Source organism: Magnolia sinica, chromosome 3 (genome assembly GCF_029962835.1).
Source record: "Magnolia sinica isolate HGM2019 chromosome 3, MsV1, whole genome shotgun sequence".
Lineage (NCBI taxonomy): Eukaryota > Viridiplantae > Streptophyta > Magnoliopsida > Magnoliales > Magnoliaceae > Magnolia > Magnolia sinica.
This window is the reverse complement of record NC_080575.1, coordinates 124,653,339-124,681,030: the sequence shown is the minus strand read 5'-3', so window position 1 is coordinate 124,681,030 and position 27,692 is coordinate 124,653,339. Positions and strand designations below refer to the sequence as shown.

At 41.4% G+C, this 27,692-nt stretch overlaps 2 protein-coding genes across 5 annotated transcripts; one reads left to right on the top strand and one right to left on the bottom strand.

The window, feature by feature from the left end:
- The first annotated feature begins 3,299 nt into the window (after positions 1–3,299).
- On the top strand, positions 3,300–7,436 carry LOC131241150 (uncharacterized). The gene is made up of 3 exons (XM_058239845.1): positions 3,300–3,806; positions 4,932–5,210; positions 5,977–7,436. Exons 1-3 carry the CDS (start codon positions 3,711–3,713, stop codon positions 7,246–7,248), a joined length of 1,647 nt encoding a protein of 548 aa, XP_058095828.1. The 5' UTR covers positions 3,300–3,710; the 3' UTR covers positions 7,249–7,436.
- A 1,493-nt stretch (positions 7,437–8,929) lies between these two features.
- On the bottom strand, positions 8,930–25,944 carry LOC131241148 (poly(A) RNA polymerase protein 1). Of its 4 annotated transcripts, XM_058239841.1 has the most exons (13): positions 25,337–25,944; positions 25,106–25,218; positions 24,955–25,011; positions 23,266–23,361; positions 23,116–23,186; positions 18,335–18,377; positions 16,952–17,032; positions 14,035–14,094; positions 13,252–13,320; positions 12,220–12,317; positions 11,989–12,037; positions 11,855–11,899; positions 8,930–9,803 (listed from the first exon to the last, which is right to left on the bottom strand). In XM_058239841.1, the coding sequence occupies exons 1-13, from the start codon at positions 25,926–25,928 to the stop codon at positions 9,303–9,305; spliced, it is 1,875 nt and encodes a 624-aa protein (XP_058095824.1). In that variant the 5' UTR covers positions 25,929–25,944; the 3' UTR covers positions 8,930–9,302. The 4 variants fall into 4 exon arrangements, with proteins under 4 accessions (XP_058095824.1, XP_058095825.1, XP_058095826.1 ...); XM_058239842.1 differs by lacking the exon at positions 11,855–11,899; XM_058239843.1 differs by lacking the exon at positions 13,252–13,320.
- Positions 25,945–27,692: the final 1,748 nt, after the last annotated feature.

Here is a 27,692-nt window from a genome sequence, read left to right as displayed (position 1 = left end):
ACAGACAAAACATTACCATCACATCCACTCAATCCATCTGATGTGGCAGCATTGGCCTCCCTGTATGAAGCCTCAGAATCTTCTTTCTTCGATTTAGGATTTTCACAATCCTTCTTCACATGTCCTTCCTTCCCACAATTCCAGCACTTTACCTTTCCTTTGCCCTTGCCCTTGGATTTGGATCTAGAACCTGAAGAACCTGTACCTTGTTTAGAATTTTTATCCCCTATAAACAGTGCATCAGAAGATATCCCCATGTCGACGTTGAGCTTTATCATGGCCTTCCCTTGAAGGGCCGAGATAACGGTGTCGACACTCAGGGTTTTATTCGCTAAGCACATTGTGTCCTTGAATGACTCATAAGACGCCGGAAGAGAATTCAGTAACATACATGCTTGTTTTTCATCTTTCATCACTTCCTTCATATCCAGTAATTTGCAAACTAATTTATTAAAGTTGCTGATGTGAGTCTTCAGACCTCCATCCTCTATCATCTTGAAGTTATACCATTGTCACTTCAAATGCAGACGATTTTTAGAGGATTTTTTCATATAGACATCCTCTAACTTCGCCCATAACTTAGCCGCAGTTTTTTCCCTTATGACATTGTAGAGAACTTCATCCGTGAGACATAAACGGATAAAGGCTAAAGCATTACTATCAAGGTTTTCCCATTCATCATCTTTCATGGTAGATTTTCACTCCTCAAGAGCCTTAATCTCGCCTTGCTTGGTTAACAGACTAATCATCTCAATCTTCCATAACTCAAAATTATTTTTGTGAGTACTTCTCAATATCAAACTTGCCGTTTCCCATCATTACTAATCCTGCAGATTCAGATCTGTGATACCACTTGTTGGGGATGTGTCTGCGGAATCACACAGATCTAGATCTAGGATAGCAATATAATGGTACTAAGCAAACACAAGAGAACACACAGATTTATCGTGGAAAACCCTTGCGGGAAAAAACCACGGCACAAAGTGACAGAAATTCACTATGAAATAGAAATTACAAGAGAAAGGACTTACCCGATTCGAACAACTTCGAATCTCACCCTTGCTACACCCTTTGGTGATCCGAGAACCCTTTAAAAAGCTTTTTTTAATCATTTAGAATAGCCCTATGGACTCTTATTTATAGTTAGGAAACTCTCTTCCACATCCTTGTTGCGAAAGGACTCAAATTCGCAATCCGCACAAAATCGCGAAACGAATCTGTGTAACCATGACTGGTCGTGCCGATTGCACGACCAGTCGAGGACCCCTACGACCGGTCGAGCAAGCCCTACGACCGGTCGAGCGACCCGGATACTAAAGAATTAAGCTCGCTGGTCTTTAAGTCGAGCAATGCTCGACTAGTCGAACTGCTCATACGACCAGTTGAGCAAGACCCTCGACCGGTCGTGCACGCAAAAAAAAAAGAAGAAACCCCCACATTTAAGACATCCGACAACACAGCTGACAGTGGGATGTACTAACAAACTTTTTTTCAAAAAAACATAAGGAGTTACAATTGAATTAGGTAACAAAATACATATGCAAAGTTGTGCAATTGTAACGATAGAATCAAGTGAGATCAAAGCCACTTCCAATAAGATCGAAGAATGCCCGCGGAAATATCCAACAAGCATGTGAAAAAAATTGAAAATTTCTCAATGAGATCAAGTGGTGTGTCAATCTCAAGAGAGCGACACTGGGAAAACAATTGAGATAGAAACGGTGGCCATTAAAACTGTGACGTGGCCACCGTGAATCTTTATATGTAGGAAAGCCACAAACATGCTCCTCATGATCCAAAACTTCCGCGGGCCCAATAAAGTTTCAATGGTGGGCATTCCATCCCCATTGTTTTCTATGGTATGACCCGCTCGAGCTTTCATCTAAATTACTTTTGGGGATCCCTTCTTAGCAAGACCTGAAAAAGCTGATGGATGGCTTGGATCTCACACGGACATTGTGGTGGGTCCCACAGAGCATCGTGTTACACGGGCTCCTTGTAACAGGTGTACACGCAACTCGCGACTGCCTGAGACTCCGGTGCCCCTGTCGTTGGAAACTGTACCGGGACACAGAGATAACCGTGTCAACTCCTCTCCGTTCATCAAATTTTCAAGACTACCATAGGATCGGAATTAAAAAATAAATTAAATTCAAAACTCAGGTGAGCCATACCAAATGAAACAGTGGAACTGAAAACGGAAATGTCCACCGTTGAAACCTTCCAAGAGCTGATCGTGATGTTGGTATGATATGGCATCCAAACCGTTAATAGAGTTACCACCGCTCAGATTAACTGTAGGCACAAATATCATCTTCATGTATGGCCCCACAAAATTTCCAATGGTGGGCGTTTAATCCCGACTGTTTAGTGTGATATGACCCACCTGAATTTTGGAACTTCCTGATCTTCATAATTCTATCCATATCGTGGTCTTGCAAAACTGATGGACGGAGTGGATTTATGACGAGAATCTATGTGGGCCCACACAGCTTCCGACAACAGGGGCACGGGATTATCTCCGTGCCCGGGGCACAGGCAATCCGCTTCCACCGAAACCGCCATGGGCGCTGATTAGGTGTACTCGGGTAACAACTTAGTGGGTGTTACCCTTACCGTACGGCCCACCTCCATCGATCTGTTTTTGTATATCCATTCCGTCCATCCGTTTTTAAAGCCCATTTTATTATAAGAGCCCAAAAAAAATCTATATAAAATTCTCATGTGAACCACACCATGGTGATTGAACACTCACCATTAAAAACTTCCCAAAGCCCACTTTAAGCAGATACACAATTTTTATATTACATCCAACCCGTTTATAAGTTCAAACAGAACTTTTATGAAGTTAAAATACAAAGAATAACTTGATCCAAAACTTTTGTGGCTTAAAAAATCTTTTAAAGGTTATTTTCCAATGTTTCCAGTAGTGTGGTCCACCAGAGATTTGGATCTGCTTAAATTTTTGGATAAAAGTATTAAATGAGATGAAAAAAATGGATGGGCGGCATGGATATGAAACATATTGATCAAGGTAGGCCCCACAGGGTAAGGGTAACACCCGCAAAGCAGTTTACCGCGATGACAGCTAATCCGCTCCCGGCCGCCATAGGCTTACGGTGGTACCGGCACCGCTCGAGTGCACCCCAAAGGGTAAACTCCCGATGTCGATGTATGCGGATGTATTCTCTCTTCCCGTGAACTTACACAAGCAAGCGAGCTTTTTAAGTGCAGTCGCGTATGTACTCGAACTCATCGGGGCCGATGCACAAGATCCAAGCCTCTTGTCATGTGGGTCTTACCCTGTAGATTCCGATGGCTAAAGATCAGAGCCGTCCTTTAATCACATGGGCACCATTCACACAAAAGAATGGACGATTAAGAGGTATCGATTCTGGGTTGTCATTCAACCTCCCAGTGCAGCCAACCGGATGAGAAGACCAAACTACAGTTGGATCAGGGAATCCAAAAGGTGACAGTGAACGGTTCAGATCTCTCACTGAACGCACGTGCAAGCGCGAGTACACTAGAAATTGCAGTCGCGCGAGTGCCACTCTCATTCCTAGTCTCCTCTCTTTCCTTTCGTCCTTCCGTTGCTCCTTTTCCTCCCTATCCGATCGAGAAAAGAAGAAAAGAGTAAAAATTAAAGAAGGAAATAGAAAAGAAAAGGAAAGAGGAAGAAACCCTACTTCCTCTTCTCCGGCCGGTCCATGGCTTCCGGCTCTTCCGGTCGAGCCACGCCTGGTGCGAAAGGTTCCGATTTCGATTCAGACGGCGATCTCAGCCAGCGTCCCGAATACGGAAAGGTATTCTCCTTTCTCTCTGTCTCGTTTCTTCTGTTTTTCTCTGTATCTCTCCCCTTCCGTACATTTCGGCTACGGAGTAGCGACGCTTTACCTGTGTGGGGCCCACGTGCCATATAAGATCGCCGTTGGCCGTTGCATAGGAGGAATCCGGCGTGGATTGCTCATAGCCCTCAAATCACCCCGATCTGATGATTGGAGCCATCTGATTAAAAGGACCTCCGAAATGGACGGATGGATTCATTCATCCGACTGAAATTATTTTGAGGAGAGCTTTAGCTGGATCATTTCGCTCTTGTTGCAGCGGTTCATAGAACCAGAAGCGTGAGTTCCAGAAATTATCGGTATAATTCACCAAGGCACATGATTCCGTAATTGTGGGGCCCACTGTTGATTGATGCACCCCACAACAGGTGGGGATGCCCAAAAAATGCCAGATTGGATTAATCTAACCCCTCAGATTGGTGCCTGCAGATAGACAGTTGAGAAAAAGATGCGGCAAATATCCAATTCAGAAAAGGCCAATGGTTGAATTGTTTAGATCTTCCACTAGACCCTTTTGGGCCTGTTTGGGTGACAATGAAAAACTATTTCGATTCATTTATGCCCGACAGGCACAACAGATGTGCCATCATCTATCAAGTAATTCAACCTGCTATTCATGTTTCTTCCACCACCGGATGGATTTTTTTGGTGAAGGTATGGTTATGTGAAAGTGTGCCTAATGGCCGGTTTGGATCCCACACATGGGACACATTGGCATGCCTGCAAATTGGCGGTAAAACACCACCTCCCTAAATCAATTTTTGCAGGGAAGAGCTGAGAGCTATTTTCCAAATGATGCATGGGCAGAAGTGATGAAAAATAAAAAACGGGTGTCATCCAAACAAGCCATTAAATGATATTGATATTCTCATTCAGCTTATCCAAATCACGGGCTTTGCCGTCTTCTTTTACCCACTCAATCATCTTGTATTCGATTATGAATATGGTTGTTGAATTGATACGTGAATGTCCATCCAATATCTTCTGTTATTTATTTAATAATTGAAGTTTTTTGGGCTCCCTCGATTTGCTTGTCCTTTGGGAGTGACTAATTTATGGAGTCTTTTGTTCTTGATTGGACAGGATTTTTGGGAGCTGAAAATGGGAAGATCATTGCCAACTGTCTACGATCGGCAGGAGGAATCTGTAAATGGTGTCCTATCTTACACCATTGAAAACACCATGAAGAAATATGCTGACAATTTACTCCAGTTCCTCGAGGGAATTAGTGGACGCCTGTCGCAGTTGGAATTACATTGCTACAGTCTTGAACAGTCGCTAGGAGAACTCCGATCCGATTTAGCTCGTGATCGTAGCGAAACAGATATGAAGCTTAGGTCTCTCGAGAATCATCTGCAAGAAGTGAGTTTAGATCAGATGTTACATATATCTTGCTGTCTGTTACTTGCATCTATTCTCGCCTTATAATATAATACAAAAGATTGAAAAAATTCCCTTCTTCATCTATGTTTCTTGGAACATTATTCGTAGGGTTAGTATTCAATCAAAATTGACATTGCTACAGGTATCAACACTTGTTATGTAGCTGAATGCATCTTAAAAGTGTGCATTTCTGTTACCGGATGCCATAATTTACAAATCCTGCATGCCTGTCTATCTACAGGCCCACCTACACTAAGACACGTGCTAATGGGGCACATGTGCCGCATCCAAGCGGGTGGGCCCTGCTGATAAGACAGCATAGCCTTAAAGCAAGGTTGATTCAATCATCAGCCACACATGTACAAAAGGAATGGGCAAGCCGAAAGAACTTCCCAACGGTCCAAATTCTGCATCATGTGACCACCCCCCCCCTGATGATTGGTATGACTTGATATTTGGGCCATGCATTGGTACGTCTGATGCATAGCATGGACATATAAACTGTTTGCTGCGTTGGTGTGCTTCGCTGCATGTATGTGGATATTCAGAGATTGGATTGCTGTATTAGGAGCCGCATGAACTGATCCAAAATTTGATTCGTAGTTTCCATATACCAACTTATATGCTGCTCAGGAAGTGGGTTCTTAGTTTGCTAACATCAACGGGGCCTACGCCAATTTCCTAAGGGTGAGTTTGGTTACACCAAATATCATGAAACAAGCTAAATGTTTTATTTTTGCTACAGGTCCACAGGTTCATACAAATCCTAAGAGATAAGCAAGACCTTGCCGAAACCCAGAAGGAACTTGCCAAGCTTCAACTCATGCAGAAAGAATCTACTGCTATGAGCCGTTCACAGCACAGTGACGATGGAATCGTACCATCTGCCTTCGAGCCAAAAACACATGACAATGCACCGGATGCAATGAACCAGCAGCTGGCTCTTGCATTGCCCTGCCAAACTACCGTACCAACCTCTCTCCCAGCTAGAGCTGCTGAACAACAGTATCAACCTCGCAAGGAACTACCCATTCAGCAGCCGATACCTCCCTCTCTACCTGCGCAGCAGACAATTCATGCTCAGAGCCAGCCACACATCTACCACCCTTCACAGAACCAATTGCCAGTTCAGACACTGCAGTCCCAACAGCAGCACCATCACGATCAACACCTCCAAGCTGGGCTCCAACATGTTTATCAGAGGCCCCCAATGCAGGACCTGCCCCGGCAGGCACCACAGCAGCAGCCTCAGCCCCATGTAAATCAGAACCCAATTCACCCTTTTCCTCCGTATCAGCAGCAGTGGCCACAGCAGTCTCCTCAGCAATTCCCACGACAAACTCAACCACAACAGCCATCTCCACAAGCTTCTCGATCCCAAACACCACCAATATACCCACCCTACCCAGCTCAACCTGCCAACCCATTGCCTGAAACATTTCCGGGCAGCATGCAGGTGCAAGTTCCACTCTCTGGAGTTTCTCAATCTGATGTAAACCGTCCAAAAGCTGCCTCTTACAGTTATGGAGAGCCTGGTAGAACAGTTCCACAGCAGCCACCCCAACACCATAACATACAGCATCAGCAACTGCAGCCTCAGATAAACCAGAGCACTTACAGAGCACAACTCAGCGACAGTGGCTACCCAAGTGCTGGGGCCACTTCCCAACAGCCTACATTGCATGGATATATGCCATATGGCACTGACGGCAGCAGGTCGCCCCATCCTCAGCACCTCCAGCAAAGCAGCTATCCTCCTGCCCATGTCTCTGCTGTCCAGAATTTGCAACCACCTCCCAGCAGTCTTGGCACCCGCCAGCCGACCCCGCAGATAATGCTCAACCATCCATATAGGGAGCTTATTGAGAAAGCTGCGAGCATGGGGTACTCGAGGGATCAGGCTGCGAATGTGATCCACAGGATGGTGGAGAGCAGGCAGCCTGTTGATTTCAATTCTCTGCTCGACAGGTTGAACGGACAGGTTGAACGGACGGTTCTAAATCCTCTACCATGGTAGATTGTGTGATTTTTCTGTACTTATCTCGTGTTTTAAATAACCATTTCCCAGGATAGATTATCTTAGTATCACGGTAAATCTTTTTTATTGAAAGGTAATGGTATATCTTATATATAAATAAATATATCAGAAATTTGTAAAATTTTGAGCCCCACTAAATGGAATCTTACTCTATTTATGCTCTACAATTACTCCTTTGCTTCCCCTCCGCATGGGTGCAATTTCATATGTTTTGTTGTTTAACAGTTTTGTTTCCCTGGATAGAAAGTACAAACAATATCATGCTACTATGATTTAGTCATAGCAGATTGAACAACAGAAGCATCCTAATGGAAGAAAGAAAGAAAGAAAGAAAGAAATGGAAGCATCATAGGAGCAGACGCGAAGTATGTTTCCTACACTGTATGGGAATGTTTTTAACTAGAGCCCAGTATTCTAAGTTGTCACCATTAATGTGAGCACCCAACCCCCCATGGTTCTTTAAAAAAGATCATTGTCATCATGTAAACCTAATTCCAACTAATTGAGGCCACTTGCACAAATCCTTTTCCACCATTCCGCTGCATCGAGGACCTTATCCTCAGTTAAATCACGGGTCATTAAATATTTCCTACTTCACCCATGTCCTTTTGGGCCTTCTCATTGCCCTTTGAGGGCGTTCAACTTGAACCAACTCACTTGTAGTTGGTGCAGTTCTTGGTTTGCTTTGCACCTGGCCAAACCATTTACTCCGAGCTATCTATTATTGAAAAATATGGCAAAATAATAATAATACAATAAAAACCCTGAAGTTGTGACTAACAAGAATGCATGTACAATTGCTTCCATGGATTCAATCAGGGTTTACAATCTAGCTTCCACACCTGTTCATTGGAGATCACTTCCAAATAAAGAAGGCACAAGAGTCAAGGAAAAGGTGAATATGGAAATCATGGTTTCTCCAATCCTCACAAAGTGCTGGGTTGGAACCCTGTATTTTTCTTGTGGTTCCAAAGGATCCAGCTAATACTACAAGAAAACCAGGAACAGGGTTCTTTCTTCTCCTATCTCACCTGACTTGGTTTTAAGAATGTTGGTTTTACGAACCAGTGATTGCCATCTCCAAGCCTTGCTGCGAAACCAAAGACTGGACAACAGCTATGGTCGGTTTTGTTGTAGTCAGGAGTGCTCTGTTGATACGTCTTGGAGAGAGCATGATCTTTCTACAGGTAACAGGGTAATGTGTCAAAGCATCACCATGATTTGTGCAACCACTCAGCCTTGCCTATGGGGGAATGTACACTGGGTGAACCCCTCCTAGAATTCCATGTCCCAAAGTTCAATCTGATCAAATGATCCTAACCATTGAATTAAAAACCTGGAAATTGACAGGTGAACACTCTTTATAACTGAGGGGACAGCAGTCTTAGAGCCCATGAGCATGTGTGCAAGAGAATCTCATCTTTTGAGTGTATCTAAATGTACAGATAGTAGCATGCCTCAAAATGAGGATAGGATAGGAGTAGTGCAATGGGAGCACAAGTCAGCCCCTCCCAACGAGAACAGGACAATGACTGGTCTGATCCATTTTCATTCAATTCTGATTTCCAGTGGCATTGTGGACTGACAAATTTCCATTTCTACCATTTGCATTGCCCAGGATGTACCACCAAACTACCATTTCCATTTCATCATACCCATGGGATCCAAAACAGTTCAATATTGAGATCAAATGTAACACAACATTCAACTTTTTATATGATAGTTTTACAGAACAAAATATTTAAAAATAAAACAAATAAAACAAAAAATTTTATGGCAATAACCAAAAATAAATCATAATGTTACAATCTACGTGTCAAAATATCGGGGTTTGGACCATACCACAGTCCACATGAAAACTGTATCCATTAAACTGCCACTGAAGAAAGATGAGTGATTTTGACGGCTCTTGTGCCTATTTGTAAATGGGTCTACATATTGAGCATTGACCCATATTTCTCATGATACATGTACCTATGGTAACATGAATTTTAGCAGTTAAATGCATCGCAGATTCAGTACCCCAACAAAATCTAACGACTGTGATGCCAAGGATGCCAACCACCGTGATTACTACGATGACTGCTGCCAGTGTATCTATCCTCTGCATCTATGAATCCTTTTCGGCGCTGTTTCTTCATCCCTGAATCTCTCCTCCCAACATCTTCTTCATTCCTGATTTTTGTTGCCTCTCCATTTTCCAAAGCATCACCTCTATGCTTTGGTTTTAACGCCCTCCTCTTTCGAGACAGTGCCCTGTCATCTGCAATGATCACCTTCTCCCTTGGCAGTGGTTCATCATCAAACAACTGCCAATTACATTGGATCTCATCCTCATCCCCTCGCTGCAAGGGTTGGCCTGACCCTGGAAGCAAGATATCAAAAGTCATGTCTCCATTGCATCCACCTTTCCGTTCTAACAGTACTGGGTCAGGTCGGATTATGGTCCCAAGAATGCTCCTGTTTGGGCCCAAAGCCATTATGGTTTTTGCATCTGTCAGCAAAGAGTAGGCCATTGAAAATGCCGATCTTATCTGCAGCATCGAAGAGAAACATCTCGGTAAGGCGCAACAACTAAGAGGGGCTCCAGTAGGCTTGGGATCCTCAACAAAATTTCAAATTCAACAAATTAGAATGCGATCAGGTCAATTAAATTAAATCCCATTAGTTAAACATAGTCAATGATACAACAGCTGGATGTTCAATGAAGAGGCAGCATGTCAACCTGTAGGGCTCCTCAAACATGAAAGGCATGTTTAAACCCATATATATATATATATATATATATATATATATATATATATATATATATATATATATATATATATATATATATATATATTGATGTGTGGGTTTGAAAAGTGCCTTTGGTTTATAATCATTATGGGTTTATGCTTTTAATTGCTTAAGAAAAACAAAAATGTTTTTTTTTTAGAGAGATGAATATTATTTAAAAAAAAAAAAAAAACAGGGCCAAGGAGGCTGAAAAATAAAAGCCACAAAAACAGACAAACAAAGAGACAGAAAACAGGAGAAGCCAACAGCAGAGGCCAACCAAAAGAGAAACAAGAGCAGGAGCTCAACCCCAAACCGAATCCCAGCTCTCTAACACCAACCCAATGCCCATTCCTTAACAAGGCGAAGCACCTTACAGAGAACCCTACTTTCTGAACTCTTAGCATTATTGAAACAGCAGTTGTTTCTCTCCAACCAGATGGACCACATGGCTGCAAGCAACACAAGCCCCCATCTCTTTTTTCCAAGCTTTCCTCCACCTCCAACATCCCATGATCTGACATGGGCCTCAATCGAATGAGGGAACACCCAGGAGACCTCTGCATAGAATAAAATCCCATTCCAGACTTTGGAGGCAAAGGTACAGTGCCAGAGAAGATGGGAGACTGCCCCCATCTCTTTTTTCCAAGCTTTCCTCCACCTCCAACATCCCACGATCTGATATGGGCCTCAATTGAATGAGGGAACACCGAGGAGACCTCTGTGTAGAATAAAATCCCATCCCAGACTTTGGAGGCAAAGGTGCAGTGCAGGAGAAGATGGGAGACTGATTCTGCATCTTGCATACACAGGACGCAGACATTCGGAAGTCAAAGACTCCTTCTGGAGGTTATCTGTTGTGAGAATTCGACTTCTGCCAGCGAGCCAGGCCCTTGTTCATATGATGTCGAAGATCTATTAGAACCTAATCCAAGACAAAATGAGAGGTTCTTTGATCTGATGATGAAACAGTAAGACAATTCAAAAGAACACAGTCCTTGCATTAGTGGTATTTTGAATCACTTCACTGGTCCGCACATCCATTAGAATGGGGTTTATAAAATGGTGGTCCTGTTCTTAACATGGCCCTTGGATTTTCTGACAGGGATAATGCCAAAATGTTTCAAGTCTACTACTAATGCCAGCTACCAAATGGTTGTGGGCTTTGCACTGTGCACCAATAAAATATACGTGGAGTACAAATGTTTTAAGTTGACATATACAGCAACAGCCAGATTAACATCTTGACATACGGCACCATATATGATGATTCTCTCGTGAGGAAAATGACATGACAGATACTCCAATCTAGTAGAGCTAACAGGCTATCATTGCATTTAGGTGAAGGAAGATCAGTAAGAAAGTTACCTAGGTTTATAACAAACATTTAAATGACAACTTTATTAGCCTCTGCTTGAAATACCAAATACGATCTATCTAAAGAGCACAGCTGTAGAATTAGGCAAGGCCTTGAAAAGGTATAGATGAGGCACCAGCTAGGACCCTTGATTGGCCTTCGCCTTGAAAAGGTATAGATGAGGCACCAACTAGGACCCTTGATTGGCCTTCGCCTCGAAAAGGTATGGATGAGGCACCAACTAGGACCCTTGATTGGCCTTCGCCTTGAAAAGGTATAGATGAGGCTCCAACTAGGACCCTTGATTGGCCTTCGCCTTGAAAAGGTATAGATGAGGCACCAACTAGGACCCTTGATTGGCATTTCCCACCCACCCCCTCTAGACTCCTACTTGATGCAAGAAAACTCACATCTGCTTAAGAAGGAAAAACATAAGTACACACAAGAACGAACCTGGAAATAGTTGAAGGAATTCCTCCCAATGTCATTCTCTGGAGCCTATTTCACCAATGGCATTCACGTTGAGTTTAGGACATAAAGATGGTTTATCAAATATAGTAGTCAAATCACAGAGATAGCAAGCAGACCTGTGGATCTTCTATAGAAAGGAGAAATGGACGTTCGGTCTTCATAAATCTAACAAATTGAAATTAAATCCATGCACAATGAGCATGACATCATGGTATTTTTATTTGATAGTACATGAGAAAAAACGAAGAGAAAAGAAATGGCAGTAGCAACAGGCAGTTAGCCCTATATCAAAATAGGAGCCTGTTAGAAGCAATTGATATAAAGGAAACGTGAAGTTTAAACAGTACCCTTTTTTAGTTTTTGAGAAAAGAGTGCCTGATGCTTTACAAGATACACCAACATCCCACGTGTTCAGTTTTCGTCCATAAAAGTCAAGGAAGTTGACCTGTTTTTCACAAGAAGGCACAAATGTGAGAGATTTTGAAAATGTATGAAGCCTCAAGATAAATAGTTCAAAGAGGTGTATATGATCTTATCTCCAAACAATAATGTTGCCCTAGATTAAGAAAAATTGCTAGCTAACTATGCTTCTGGGTACTCCGAAACAAAAACCAGACATTCTTCATAAATTTTACGGACATAAAATCAACGTGTCCGTGCATGTTGTGGTAGACACCAGTGCTTTCGTTTCCCACTGCGCGAAGAATGATTGGGGAAGGTATCATCATCGAGAAAAGTTTAACAGTAGTATGGTTGCAGAAACTGGCTCCAGTGACTAGAAAGTCTACTAATAAAAGAGAGATTAAAAAGGAAATGAAACTAAAGAGTTCTAATCTCATCAAACTCCTAGATACCAACCATATGGGTATAATGGCCAGTACAATTTGCACAAACGATCCGAAACATTGTTGACAGCTTGTATATTAACCAAGGCATCAAACAAAACCTGTGTACCCCAGAGGTCAATTAGTCTGCTAGAATTGCCCCATCCAATTGGATCTGTGGGTCCCAAAGTCCAACTGGACTATCAATCTGGTCCATAACATTTACCAGAACCTTGATAGGGTTCCTATCTTTCATCATAACAATCTGGACACCAGATAGGTTCCAGATCTTCAGTACAAACAGTTGTATAGTCCAGATATGCAATTTAGCCTGTTAGATAGATGCGATCTTCAGGATCCTTGATCCTAATCTTCAATCGACCAGCAATGGGACCACTCTTTCTCCTGCTGAATGATTGGACGGTCCTGCATCACCTTGGACTGTTATTTCTTCCTTGTTTATCTTTGTTTTGTTCCTCATTTATTAATACAAGCTTTAGTGTAATGATGAATATGTAGAAAACATATCTAGACAGCTGTTAATAACATACGTACCAAAAGAATCCCCAGGTTATGCTCTGGAGAAGTTTGGTACCCCTTGAAATCATGTCCTCTCCAATGCATCTGAGATCAAACGATCCTCATCACAGAAAGGCTAAAAAGCTTTGACAGAAACACGAAGTTCAAGCTTGGGATCGTTTACAGAGGTGCACTCCAATTGTACTGGTAACACCATAAGCTTATGGGGCCCATGTGATGTAATCCAACCCATCCATCAGATGTGTCACCTCAATAACACTGCAGGGCCCAAAAATCAGCTTGACCCGGAACTCAGGTAGGCCATAACGTAAGGGATGAGGTGGGAGAGGATGCCCACCCTTAATTTTCAAAGGGACCCACCTGAGTTGCAAAACCACCTGATTTTTTTGCCCGACCCTTCATCCAGGCCAGATGAAGGGTCTGAACGGCCTGGATTACATATGAACAACATGGTGGGCCGCCCATGCAAATCAAGGGTGGTATCCCCTCCCAGCCTGTTCTGTGTTGCGGCCCAATTGAGTTTTAATCGGCATGTCATTTGGGCCCTGGGGGTATTTTGGGTAAACTACAGTTGTGGAAGCCTTGCTGGAGTATAACACCACAAATTATTGTAGTCTATGTCCCAGTTGGAAGCATATTACCATTAGGTTCCGGATCCAGATACAAACAATCATCTGTGAGTAAAAACTGAACCAATTTTGAATCATTAGGAAATAAGGAATTTTTTTATTTTTTATTTTTTGGCTACAAAGGCAAAAGGAGAAAACAAATGTGTCATTAGGAAATAAGAATTATTACCTGCAAATGTGCCATCAGCATTGTAAGGAGAGCATAAGAACCGATTCCCCCAGAATACACCTTCAAAACAGAAGAAATATCTTGGTAAGGAAAACTTCTTTTCGGAAATTTAGAAATGAAAAAAAAATTTGCAGGATAGACTCTTCGATCATTAGATTGCATCCATATCATGCAAGATCAGGCCATGATTTATCGTGCGTTTGGACTGAGAAGCCCACAGATCCAACTGGATGGTGCATCCAATGAGCCAGTTGGCATGTGAGGCCCATAGAATCAATCAGATGGCAAGATATGCCACCCAGCTGCTAGACATGGACTTACATACCAAATCGTATGCTATTTTTAAGGGTCTCTACAAACTGCACAGCTGGAATACACCATTCATATGTGTAACTAAGCCCATACAGTTGGGGAATGAGATGAATTTGGAGTTCTCCTTTAGTTTTCCCTATTTAATGTCTATCATGTCAAGTTGAGAGATTTTAGGTGAGTTTATGTATACACCATTACAATTTAATATTGGCTTCTTTGAGTTTAGTTAGGACTTGTAAAAGGATGTGTGTGTGTGTGTGTGTAGGGAAATGGCACTAAAAGGTCGAGCGCATAGAACCATAAGTCCATAACATACGGTCAAGTCGTGTCTTAGTGTGAGCTGTTGGATGATAAACATTCAAAATGCGCGGGAAGATGCAACAACCTCTTTAGGAAGCTTAATGTGATAGGAAGTTAGTTAGGGCCCACCATCATGTTGTGAGAAATCCACACCGTCCATCTGTTTTTTTATTTCACGCTAGGGCATGAGACAAAAAGTGGGGCAGATCCGAAAATCACGTAGGCTTCGTGACAGGAAATAGTGAGGAATGAATGTCTGCTGGTGAACATTGGTGGGTTACAGAAGTTTTGGATGGAGCTAATATTTTTGTATTTTCAATTCATCCTAGTAAGAATGACCCTGTGAACAATATAGATGGCATATAAGAATAATGGTAGACCTTAGGAAGGTTTCAACAGTAGGCATTTAACTACTCGCATTTTCTTGTTATGTGGCCCAGTTAAATTATAGATATACCTCATTATTTTTCGTCCTAACATGGCCAGAAAAAATGAATGAACATGGTGGATTTCTCTTAAACATTATAATGGGCCCACCTATCTGTGTAGATAAAAATTCCTTCCCACACAATCCAGAGGACAGGCTGTCTACGAGGTGATTATTCAATCATCACTGTTTCCGATAGTATCGTTCACCTTAGAATTGGATCTTCTATATTTTTGGAATGAGGACTTGCAATTGTCTTCCAAAATAGATGGGCCATGTGGGTACACAATATGTAGATCAAGTTAGGTCCCACGATGAGGGACGCACTGTCCTAGGTTAGGCGGAGGCCGCACCCAATCTACTCCCTTCCGCGGGGAGGGGATTAGCTACTGACAGGTTCAGTAGTGAGACTAGCTACCGAAGTGACGTCACGAAGCTCGATGGGCCCCACCATGATGTATGTTTTGTATCCACACCTTCCATCCATCTGGAGAGATCATTTTAGGGCAATATCCAAAGAACAAGTTAAATCCAAAGCTCCAGTGGATCCCAGCACAGAAAACAGTGGGACAGTGATGCCCCCCATTAAAAACTTCTAAAGGGCACAAAAGTTTTAGATCAAGCTGATATTTGTATTTTCTCTTATTTCATGTTTTTTTTTAAAAAAAACTTTTGAATAGGTTGGATTTCAAATAAACATTATGGTGAGCCTTAGGATAGTTTCAACGGTGGGAATCACTCTCCCCACTATTTTCTATGGTGGGGTCCACTACAGCTTTTTAATTGCCTCATTCTTTGGCCCATGCCCTAAAATGATATCTAAAAATGGATGGACGGTATGGATATAACACATACATCATAGTGGAACCCACATAACTTGGTGACGTCACTTCAGTAACCGACTCGCTACTCAACCTGTTAGTATCTAATCCGCGTCCCCTTCCGCATGGGAAGCGGAAAGGCTGGTGTGCCACACGCCACCGACCGTGTTGCCATCGCTAAGTTCCGTGGCCGGTGGCCCCACCCTTATATAAGTATTATATCTACACCGTCCATCCATTTGGCAAAATCATTTTAGGACATTAGCACAAAAATTAAGCAAATCCAAAGCTCAAGTGGACCATAACATAGAAAGTAGTAGGGATTGAACACCTACCATTGAAAACTTCTTGGGGCCACAAAAGTTTTGGATCAAGATGATATTTGTTTGGTCCCTTCATCCAGTTCTGTGTGACGTTATGGACAGGTTGGATGTAAAATAAACATTATGATGGGCCACAGAAAGGTTTTAACAGTGGGCATCATTGTCCCCCCTTTGTGTCGTGGTCCACTTGAGGTTTGGATCTGCCTGAGTTTTACAGTAAAGCCTTAAAATGATATCTCAAAATGGATAGACGGTATGGATATAACACATATATCATGGAGGACCCCACACAATTGGTGACGGCAGCGCACCCCAAGATTGTATAACTCCGATTTATCCGGTTTTGCCCTTTTTTTCCAGGATGGCATCCCCATTGTATAGTTTGAAAATTTATCATCCAACGGCTCACACTAAGACACAACTCAACCGTATGCTATGGTTCTATGCACTCGACCTTATAGTACCATTTCCCATGTATGTGTGCCTGTGCATGCCAGGTCATGCATTTTGGAGGTAAACAATGACAGGACTTCATTGAAGAAAACTGACTCTTCCTGTAAAACTCCTATAGTTTTGAGTTGGTTGTGAGACCACACTATTTATCCCCACCCTATATCCTTCTCTATTTCTATGGCTGCACATGAAAGATTTGTGGCAATTCAAGGTGGATTACTTCTCCATCTTGTTGCTAAATTAAAAATATGCATTTCAATCATGTCATAAAAAACTCAAACCTCATTGAGTTCTCTCTGCTGTAGAAAGACCTTCAGTATCAAACACAAGGGCCTGAGCGGAGGTATCTTAAACACAGCATCCTAAATTTGAAAAAAAATCCAGTCAGTTTATGAAGTAGACCAAGTCTCATAAAAAACACAACATTATCATCTTACCAGAATGTTTAAACGAAAAGAGAGAGAGAGAGAGAGAGAGAGAGAGAGAGAGAGAGAGAGTTGCCAACCTAGAACCAAGAATATATAAATTGAACATCGGTCCAAGAAAACAAATTATCTGTTACTCTCTCTCCAAAAGAACAAAAAGAAAAGCATGGGATTGGAACTAGGTTACTGCAGAAGCAAACACACATCCGAAGACATTTAAATATGGACTGTAAACATAAGTATTGACAGAATTTGCAGAAAATATCTGAATTGAACCATTGAAGGGGGTGTAGAAAATAGAAAGACTTGGTCATTCCATAAAATGTGTTTTTGGTGGAAAATGATTTCAGAATTCTCATTTGTATCCATCTCTGATGGGATCCTATACCACAAGAAAGCAAGACTACTGATGGAATAACTTACCAGAGAGAATCCAATTCAAAGCCAAGTTATATTAGAACCTTTTGGTTTTGGTGTATTTTTTCATCTGAGATGCATCATATGGAAGTATCCATTTCCATCCTTTCTCCAACCAAGAGTTGTTCAGTTAGTTCATTTGCTTTGTTTTTCCTCCATTGTTGAGATACAGTGTGTAGGTCATGATTTTAGCACTAATGATATGATGAGAAGGGAAATTGCAAGGTATTAATGCACAAACCAGTAGGGCCCACAAACAAAGAATTTGGGAAAATGTCCTCTCAATACCTTATATAAAAACAATCTGTGTGCCGAAAGTTCTCCTTCCTATTTACAACCTTGAATACGAATATACTGGAGAAAAGCTCAAAGGCTTGCATTAAAGTTGAGGCATGGCATAGGGTAGACACCATATGGTCCACTTCATGACATTGAGAGACATTTGTGGTTGACATACGGTGCCAATCCAATGCAGTAAAAACTCCAAACCCCACTACGGTTCTTTTTTTTTCTTTTTTCTTTTTTGAAAGATATTGCAGAGGTTCTTGTGCATGTGGCAATAATGACCAAGGCTATAGAACATGTAGCACAGGATACTGGGTGTTACTTGGTTCGAATATAATGAAACCATAATCAAGAAACCTAAACAACATCACACACAATGGACCAAAGTGGACAACATTGTTGACAGTTGCAACATACTTAAAAACTGTGCACCAGCCTTTCCCAGAGGTATAAATGCTAAGTCCATTTCGGCATCTTCCACCAATAAGTAGAAACACAGGAAAAGAAGCTCATAAGAAAATGGTTGGTATTGCGTACCTTAATAAACTCAGCAGCTTTTGGTCCATTGTGCACATCAAAACTGGAAATTTAAAAGATATAGTATCAAAGATTTGCAGTAAACTCAGCACTTGTTTTCTTCTTTCTTCCTCTTTTAATAAAATAACAACAAATTCTCCACACACACAAAAAAAAAAGGCAGTAAATTATACTGGCAATAAAAGGTATGAGAGATATTAAAATCAGCAATTATCAAAAATAGAAAATAAAAATAAAGGTAAGAGAGCCATTATGGATAAGTGGTCAAAGAACGCCCTTCAGGAGACCATGCTTCTCATCCGGACCCCCTAGTAGCAAATGCATCAGAGTGGAATGCTCCTCAGTGGATGCAATTCGCTGAATCTCATGAGCAGACAATGTGCCTTGTTTACTCTTTTTATACTTCCATGCAATCAACACTGTTATTGCCGGGCTAAACATTTCATTTGCCCTGGCTCCAAACAGTGTAAGTCCCACTGTATCTTATTTGCCAAGTCAGGCATTTTTCGCCACACTTTTTGTACTGGGAATTCCATTCCCTCTCTAATTTAATAAAATCTCATCATTATCTCTTAAAAAAAGAATAAAAGGTCAAAAAACCATGACCTTAAACATGAAGCTAGTTAATCTCATGTTCCAAATAATCCTTTTGCAAACTAAAGTAACCATAATAAGCTAAAGATAATTATCACGATCAGCATTTCACAGCAATTTGAAGTCCGCATTTTCTTTTTAGTAGATTTTTGAGGTCAACTTTTAAATGGTACATTGGCAATATTTTAATAGCCGGCTGCCCACAGAACATCAACGTCCCCCTTTTACCACCAAGACTCTAGAAAAAACCATGGCAGGGTGACATTGATAACACTCACGGGTCAGCACAGTCTCACCCAGGTGCCTCATATCAGATAAGAAACACAAGCACACAAGCTCCCATGCACGCACGCACGCATTCTAATGTAGCAGGTGCATGGAAAGAGAAGAGACCACTGTCTTCTTCTCAAAATAGCCCTTTTTTTTCTCTCAAGAACAGCCTTTGAATTCCCAATGAGAGAAATCTCTATAAAAACAAAAAATAAAAATTGATATTATCAACAAAAGTCTAAATAAAGTCTGCTTACAAAGCTCCTTAATATGGCTTATATAAGCTCTAAACCCTAAGGGCCTGTTTGGTTTTCCAATTTCCTATGAAATGCAAAGTAAATGAACCATTATTATCGATTTCAGGTGTTTGCTTAAACAGGAATTATGGCTCGTAAAGAAAAAAAAAAAACCATTTTCACATTATAAAACTACCATTTTTACAATGATTTCTGAGTGAAACAAACAGTATAGCAAAATCATCATTACAGTCAAATGTAAGTGATGTCACGACACAGTTACAAGAGTAAATAATCATTACACATTTACAACCATTTACCGTTGTAATTGGAAAACCAAATAGGCCCCAAATTTGTACCTTCTCCGAAATAGTAAATTTACTCAAGATGGTAAACGATTTCTAAACTGACTCAAACTCTTTCCCATGAATAAATAAGGACTTTAAGCTATTCGAGGATTCTCCAAACCATAAAATACCCTAAAACGGGAAAAACTATAAATTACTAAAAACGTAAATTTTAACTTTAAACTTAAAATTAACCCCAAAAATGACCTATTTTTGACAAAGTGTTCAAAGGCAAATTGTCTTTGACATTGGCCAACACTTAGAACTCGTCGATAGCTTTCTAATTACATATTATATGCGCGAAACAGATAAACAGTCGCCAAGTTATGGCCATCGGAAACTATAGTGCACATTGGACCCTTGGATCAAACTTTCTAGCCCAATTTTTTTGGTTCATGGCCATTCATGTGATTGTCTCTTAACTTTGCCCTACTACATCAAAATGCACAACCACGGACCAAAAGTGGAGAGGATATGCTCAAGTAGTTTGCCACAAAAGTTAATATAAACGAATGAACTCGACCAAGTCATTAAATGATGAATAGAGTGAGTTGAGTTGTTTAAGACGACATACTACAACCACAAAAGAAGACAACATGGGGAAAACTTTCTTCAAATTCTCAAGTTTGTGATAAGTTCCCTCAAAGCCCATGAGAAACCACAAGGTTTACCTCACACACCACATAGACACACATGAATGTACATGCATGCATGCATGACAAAACCCAAAGAAAAAACTTGTAGATAGAATTTCAAGGAATTGCAATAAAACCATACTAATAAATATTGTGATTAGAATAAATTCAGCCTTTTGCAAGCGTTAACGGTAGTGGCTATGGGCCTATGGCCCACTTAGTCTTGAGATGTGTTGGGAACATAGTTTTTGTACAAGGGGTATTTTTAGTATTTTTTCTTTTATTTATTTAAGGGAATTATTGTAATTTCATCCATTTAACATGAGCCCTAGCTCTTAATTCCATTTTCTCAAGTTTCTTCTCTCATTTTTTCTCTTTTTCTTTTCTTCTACTTTTCTCTTTTCTATACCAACTTACATGGTATCAGAGCCATCTTAGATGTGCTTTAGACTCTGTAATTCCCCCCAATCCAACCCAAGTTGCTGGATCTTTTTTCTTGAGGGCCTTCCAACACATCGGGGGCTGATCGAACTACAAGGCGGAGTGTGTTTCATAGTTCGTTTGTGCAGAAAACATGTTGTTTCTCGAGTAGAAGGAAATGCTCACAAAAATGAGCATATGATGAAGACATCGTGCACACGCACACCCGCACACCACCACCCCTACGCACGTACGTACGCAGAAGGAGGACCCCACCATCGATCTGGCTCGATGATGATGTCCAGGGAGGGCCTCCTAGCTAGAAGACAAGTTTTGGTTCAGAAAAGTCGCCCGATAGTCAAGAAAAAGCCCACCATGGGATCTCATGATCGTGGCCCACTCGTCGGATTGGTTTTATATTTTAGGTTTTGCTTATTGTTATTATTTAGAACATCGTGAACGCTTTAGATTTTCTTATTTGGTTTTTATTTTAGTTTACTTCATCGCCAAGTAATAGGTGTCGCACATGGTGCGAGTTTTTGGGTATAGGGTTCTCCCTATAAATAGGCACCCCTTATAGTTCTTTTCATTCATTGAAGTTAATAAAAAATTCTTGCTTTATTTTTCTGCTCTCTTCGTAAGTTGTGGAAGAATTCAAAAGTGGGTGCGAAGCCCTCCCTTTTCGAAGGGCTAACTACCATGGTGCGAAGCCACATCGATCCCAATTCACCCCCATCTTCCATCATCTTTTTTTTTCTATCTTCCCCCACCATTCGTATTTCGAATTTGTCCTTTTGTTGCATCAGATTTCTTCATTACAGCAGGTTTCCAGATTTCGGCCCGCAGGCGAGCTGAAACTTCGGCGGAGCACCACGCACAAACCGTACATCGAATCGAGCTGAGATTTGGGGGTTTTGGAGTCCATCCCTGGCCGACCAGGGCCAAGGTGGCCTTTTTCTGAATAGTGGGCCCCACACACGTGCGGCCGGGATCACACGCACGTCCGTCTGGGCCATTGTTGCTGTCCACACGCGGGATCATCTTTTGGCTCAGGTTTTTATCCTCTTTTATCCTCTCATAGCCGTTTTTCATGAATCCTAACCCTATATTACATGATCCCTAATTGATTTGCCCCTTTTTATCACCTTAGGGTTCCTTGAATTGAAATTAGGGAATCCCTTGGATTAGGGACTGATTTTTATGCATGAGTAGTTGATTTTATTTCCCTTTGACATCGTTTGGCTTATAATTTTATTGGTCCAGTCCTAGCCTGTGTCGGCTTGGACCCGCATAGATTCCCCTTTAATTGAATGTTTGGATTTTCATGTGGGATGTGGAATTTGTGTGATTGTTTCTGAATTGGTGTGATCTAAGCCTGAAATCTTGCATATCATATTTAATTTTCCATGTCCTGCATCAGCATATATGCGTTGTCGAATTATGAAGGCTTGCCGATTTTTGAGAAGGTGACGTTAAAATCATTTATTTAAGATTGTTGAGTTATTTGGAAGCAGTTTTTTTGATAGAATATTCTCTCCCATTGAGTCATATGTGATGTGGGCTTGATATTGATGTCGATTAGCGTGATAATAGGCCAGCAATCTCCACGTTATTTTATTATGGAATATGGTTGTGCGTGGATCTCCTCTCGGGTCAACATTTCTCTTTTGGCTTCGAAGCAAGTTGATTGTAAAATACTATGGAGCCCAAAAGTACAGTTGTTGGTTCCTCATCTCTTCGGTAAATGTCTAGACCCTCCTTCAATGCATCAATAGCTTCTGATATTGATGGAATATGGTTGTGCATGGATCTCCTCTCGGGTCAACATTTCTCTTTTGGCTTCGAAGCAAGTTGATTGTTAAATACTATGGAGACCAAAAGTACAGTTGTTGGTTCCTCATCTCTTGGGTAAATGTCTAGACCCTCCTTCAGTGCATCAATAGCTTCTGTGAAGTTGAATGGAAAGAATTACCTTCTGTGGGCCAAATCAGTCGAGGTGTTTCACTTAGCCTGTGAAAAGGATCAATTCCTCACGGATCCTAAGCCAACGGAATCAGATTCAAAATACAGGCAATGGATGTGTGAGGATGCCCATATTCGCTCTTGGTTATTGAATGGTATGGAGTCCGAGGTAAGTTCTAATTTGGTTTTCTTAAGCAAAAATATCGAAAATATCCCTCATACAAAAACTATGTTCCCAACACATCCCAAGACTACATAAGTGGGCCATAGGCCCATAGCAACTACTGTTAACAACAAGAAAAAGAGAGGATTAGAACCTGATATCAAAAGCAACACCACTACCCTTCTCAATAAACTTGATAATTGGCACACGGGCCTTCGCAATAACCTAAAAAAATGAGAGAAGATCATGTTAGATCACAACTATTGGCAAATCCTAGCAGCCAAATTGTAATAGTCAGTTTAACCTGTATCTTTTTGGCAATGCTTCTTTGTGATAATGCCCTGGAAAGAGCATGCAGGCCAATTTGAGGAGTTCTGACCTTTGACTCCAAAATCACAACCTACAACAGTAAAGTTTTCCAATTAAATAGTCAGACAAATTATCACATGATATTCACACCAAATAGAATTGGCTGATAAATTACTACAAGTCCACTCTCAGAAATTTCCTAAAAGTTGTAAATGTGATCCAATCTCAAGATGATCACTCATTAATGCATTACCATCAGCAAGTAAAAAATCAAATGCATTTACTACATGACAAAGTACAAGCAAACAGAGAAACTTGGTCTAGATCTCTAAGCACATATGGAAGCAGCAAGTGGCAATAAACAGTTAATGGGGAATAGATGGGTACAAACAATTCGATTTTTCCTCAGTGGAAGTCAGATCACAGATGTCTCAATAGAAGTATACTCATATTTGGGCATTGGTTAGTTTCTGAGCTCAACCACACCAAGTTTAAAAAACATAACTTAATAGCATATGTTGAAGGAAAAGAGTAAAAAATTACAAATAGATGAGATTGTCTCTTGACCTAGAAAAGATACATAAAAATTCAAAAGTTTGCATTAAAAAGAAAGGAATTTTGATGCAAACATGAAGACTGTGTTTTGGTACTCAGTTGGACTGAATCACAACATTTTTTTTTGACAACAATTTTATTAAAAGGAGCATAAAGGCTCAAGGCTACAATACAACCATTACATCCTGGTTTCAACACAAACATTCCAACCATTCAATTCAATAAAGTGCAAACAACGAAATTGAGGCTATCACCCTCATGCCACTAATAACGTGGGGGCTAGGCCCCAAATCGCAGGTACCATCTTTTAGTGCCCGACTTGAAGCATACAAAGCACAATCAGGGTTTGGCTGTCACCACAAATTAAAATGATGCCACCCAAAACACTTTGGTCACTTCCTAGATAATGATAAGGAAACACATTTCAATTCTCAATCGAACATGCAAAAGAGCCCTAAGGTAGCAAACTTTAACAGAACCACGTGACAGCCCATTCCTATAGAAAAATCCACACAGCTACCAAATGTAGGCAAATGATATCTGGTACAATCTTTAATCAGGAAGGAATCACAAAGGAGAGAATTACCGTAATCAGAATTGAACATAAGACAAATCTCATTCTTGGCAATTCTTGGCATGGGAATTTCTCAGGAGATTTTCAGATTCTGACATTTTTCTTACAACATTGAGAAAATCTTGCTGAAAATAAAATATTAAAAAGATATTTATTATAAGTTCAGAAATAATTTTAAATTTTAAAAACATGGTTAAAATTAATTAATTTAAAGTTTTAATTGATTTCATTAAAATCACAAAACAAAATTGAAAACTGTGATCTTCAAAATCTTGCAATACTCATGTGACAATATCATTCAACAAATTTTCTGCTAAAATATGGCACACTTTGCAAAATCTTGCAATACTCATGTGACAATATCATTCAACAAATTTTCTGCTAAAATATGGCACACTTTGCAAAATCTTGGCAATATTTTTCATTATGGAATTAAAGTCCAACCTGCAGCAAAAATGAGAGACTAAAGAGGAGAGTATCACTAGTCATATAGAATCGACTTATCGCAATTCAATCCAATTGAGCATCCAAACATGTCCATAGAGGGAAACGTACATCAATATCGCTTGTAGGAAGATAGAGGCCGGTCTTAAACGATCCAAACACTTCCACCTAAACAATGAAAAAAAGAACAACGGAAGTTAAAAATCAACATAAAACAGAGTTTTCATAAATTGATACAGTTTCCAAGAGATAGTGATCATACCTGACAATGCGGCCATATATATCGGACAACCTCGAAGACACGTTGCACCGCCGCAGCCCGCTGCGTTTGCTCTTCTTGAGTCGGAGATACAAACTCGCAGAAATCGAATATCTCTGTAACAAAAAAAAAAAATGAAAGGAAGAAGATACGAGAAAGAGATTGGCTTTCAGTTCGTCGAGTTGCGAGGTGACTCGGTGAGTCGTAGAGGGTTCGTGGGAAAATCCGCCTTACCTTTGTGGAGCTGGAGCATGGGGCTCTTGAAGCGGCAGTCTGCACGGAACCAGGCGCGCTCCAAAGACGGGTCTTCCTGGGAAGACGGGCCGGGTTCAGAGGGCGGGAGAGGTGAGTCGAGTATCGGAACTGAGTCGGGCACCGAGTCGAGAGAGAAGTAGTCGGGAGCGGCGGTTTGAGGGCAGAGGGAGGAGGGAGCGGAGATGTGGCTGCGGATGACTGAGTACGACTCGGACGGGTCTGGGTTGGAATCGGCGGAGGTGGAGAGAGGAGCTAGGGTTTCGTAGACGAAGCACGGATCCTCCATCCGGACCGTCTGATTGGTGCAGTTTGGGCGTTGCGGCGGAGGGAGGGAGAGTTTTCTGGCATTTAAAGGGCTTTTCTTTTCTTTTGGCTCTGAGATTTGGGTGGAGGCGAGCGAGAGTAAGTGCGACCCGAGGATCTGAACAGTAAACAGTTTTATGCACGGGTTTTCGTTTTGATCAGGTGGGCCCTGCTGCTCTGTAATCTGGACCGCTGGTCTGTTGCGGCCAACTGCGGATGGGCCATGCCCGAAAAAGGAAAGGAATTCTCCATGGGACCATGAGACCATCCCAACGTTTTGATATGTGGACGCGGGTTTTTGAGACTGTAGGGTCCACTGTGGTGTATTTTTTATATCCACGCCGTCCATCCGTTTTTTCCAGATCGTTCTTGGGCAGGATCCAAAAATGAAGCAGATATAAATCTCAGTTGGACCACACTACAGGAAACAGGTGGTGATTGAATGCCTACCGTTAAAAACTTTTGGGCATAAAAGTTGTAGATTAAGGTGATATTTGTGTTTTCCCTCCTTCCAGGTCCGTGTGACCATACGGTGGGCCAATAGGTGGTTTTTAATGGTGAACGTTCATTTGCCACTGTTTTCTTTGATGCAGTCCACTTGAGATTTGAATGTATAAAACAAATACATCACGGTGAGCCCAAAGTCCCGGAACCACGAGCTGTGGTTCCCGGATCCACGGAAGCTAGAGTGCGCACAAGGGAGCGGATCAGGTGCGTCCCCGCCTCACCCAACACGGTGCGGCCCTGACCGTGGGACTCACCTTGATGTATGTAATGTATATCCATTTGGTCCATCCGTTTTTCCAGCTTATTTTAGGACATGATCCAAAAAACGAAGCAGATCTAAATCTTAGGTGGACCACACAGCAGTGTAGTGATTGCCAATTAAAAACTTCTGGTGGGCTACAAAAGTTTTGGATCAAGCTTATATTTGGTTTTAACCTTCATCCAGGTCTATGTGACCTTATCAACAGGTTGGATGGAAAATAAACATTATGTTGAGCATCACGGTGGGCCCTAGGGAAGTTTTTAAGGGTGCCATTCAATCAACACTGTTTCCTATCATATGGTCCATCCGAGATTTAAATCTGATTCTTTTTTTGGCTCCTGCCCTAAAATGAAGGGCCAAAACGGATGAACTGTGTGGATATTGAATAAATACATCAAGGTTGGCCCCCCAGTCAGGGCCAGACTGTGTTGGGTGATGTCAGGGCGCACCTGATCAGTGTGGGATTAAGCAGATAGATGGTCTGGATTGTCGGCCATGGGCCAACTTGTCAGATTTGAAAATACGTGCGTACATCTCTGAGTTTACAAGGGCTGTTCGGATTTACGCAAAGTTGGGTTATTTAATAGTCATTGTCCACCGAATCTAGCGATAGATCATAGGTATTTTTTAATAAACTTCTAACTGTTAAAGGGTTGACTGATTGTCTCTTTATCTGGAGGTAGAATTATTTGTACCAATCGATCAATGCACACGAGTTACAGCTCATCCATGCAAATGCGTCACTTGTGAAAGCATTCTGATTTTATTATAGCACGTGCCTACATATGCTACCATCAGTCTCCAAGCCCAAAAGTAATGATTAGCTAGTGACCTTGGTCGGTGCTATGCGGGCCCCACTATTCAGGTCAAACTTTTGGACCTGGACCCGCTCCATGGATCTAAATTTCGGAACCACATCTGTTTGCTTTTGGTCCTGACTATTACCTGTGCATACAAGCAACCGACCGTATGGATCTTTCAAACTAGTGATTTTTTTATTTTCATTTTTATTTTTTTTTCTGATCAAAGACTTTGATAAAAGAAGTGTAAAGATCAGATTTCGTTTTGCCCATGTCCAACTCGGGATCATCACTGTTCGTGGCCCCACTGGGCTCCACATGCAAACGTGGTCTAATGACTGGGAGCGGATTAGGTGCGGCCCACCTTGATGCATGTACCATATTTCCACGTCAGATCATTTCAGGGCATGATCCCAAAATTGAAGAAGAAATGAAAAAGATCCAAATCCGAAGTGTACCATAC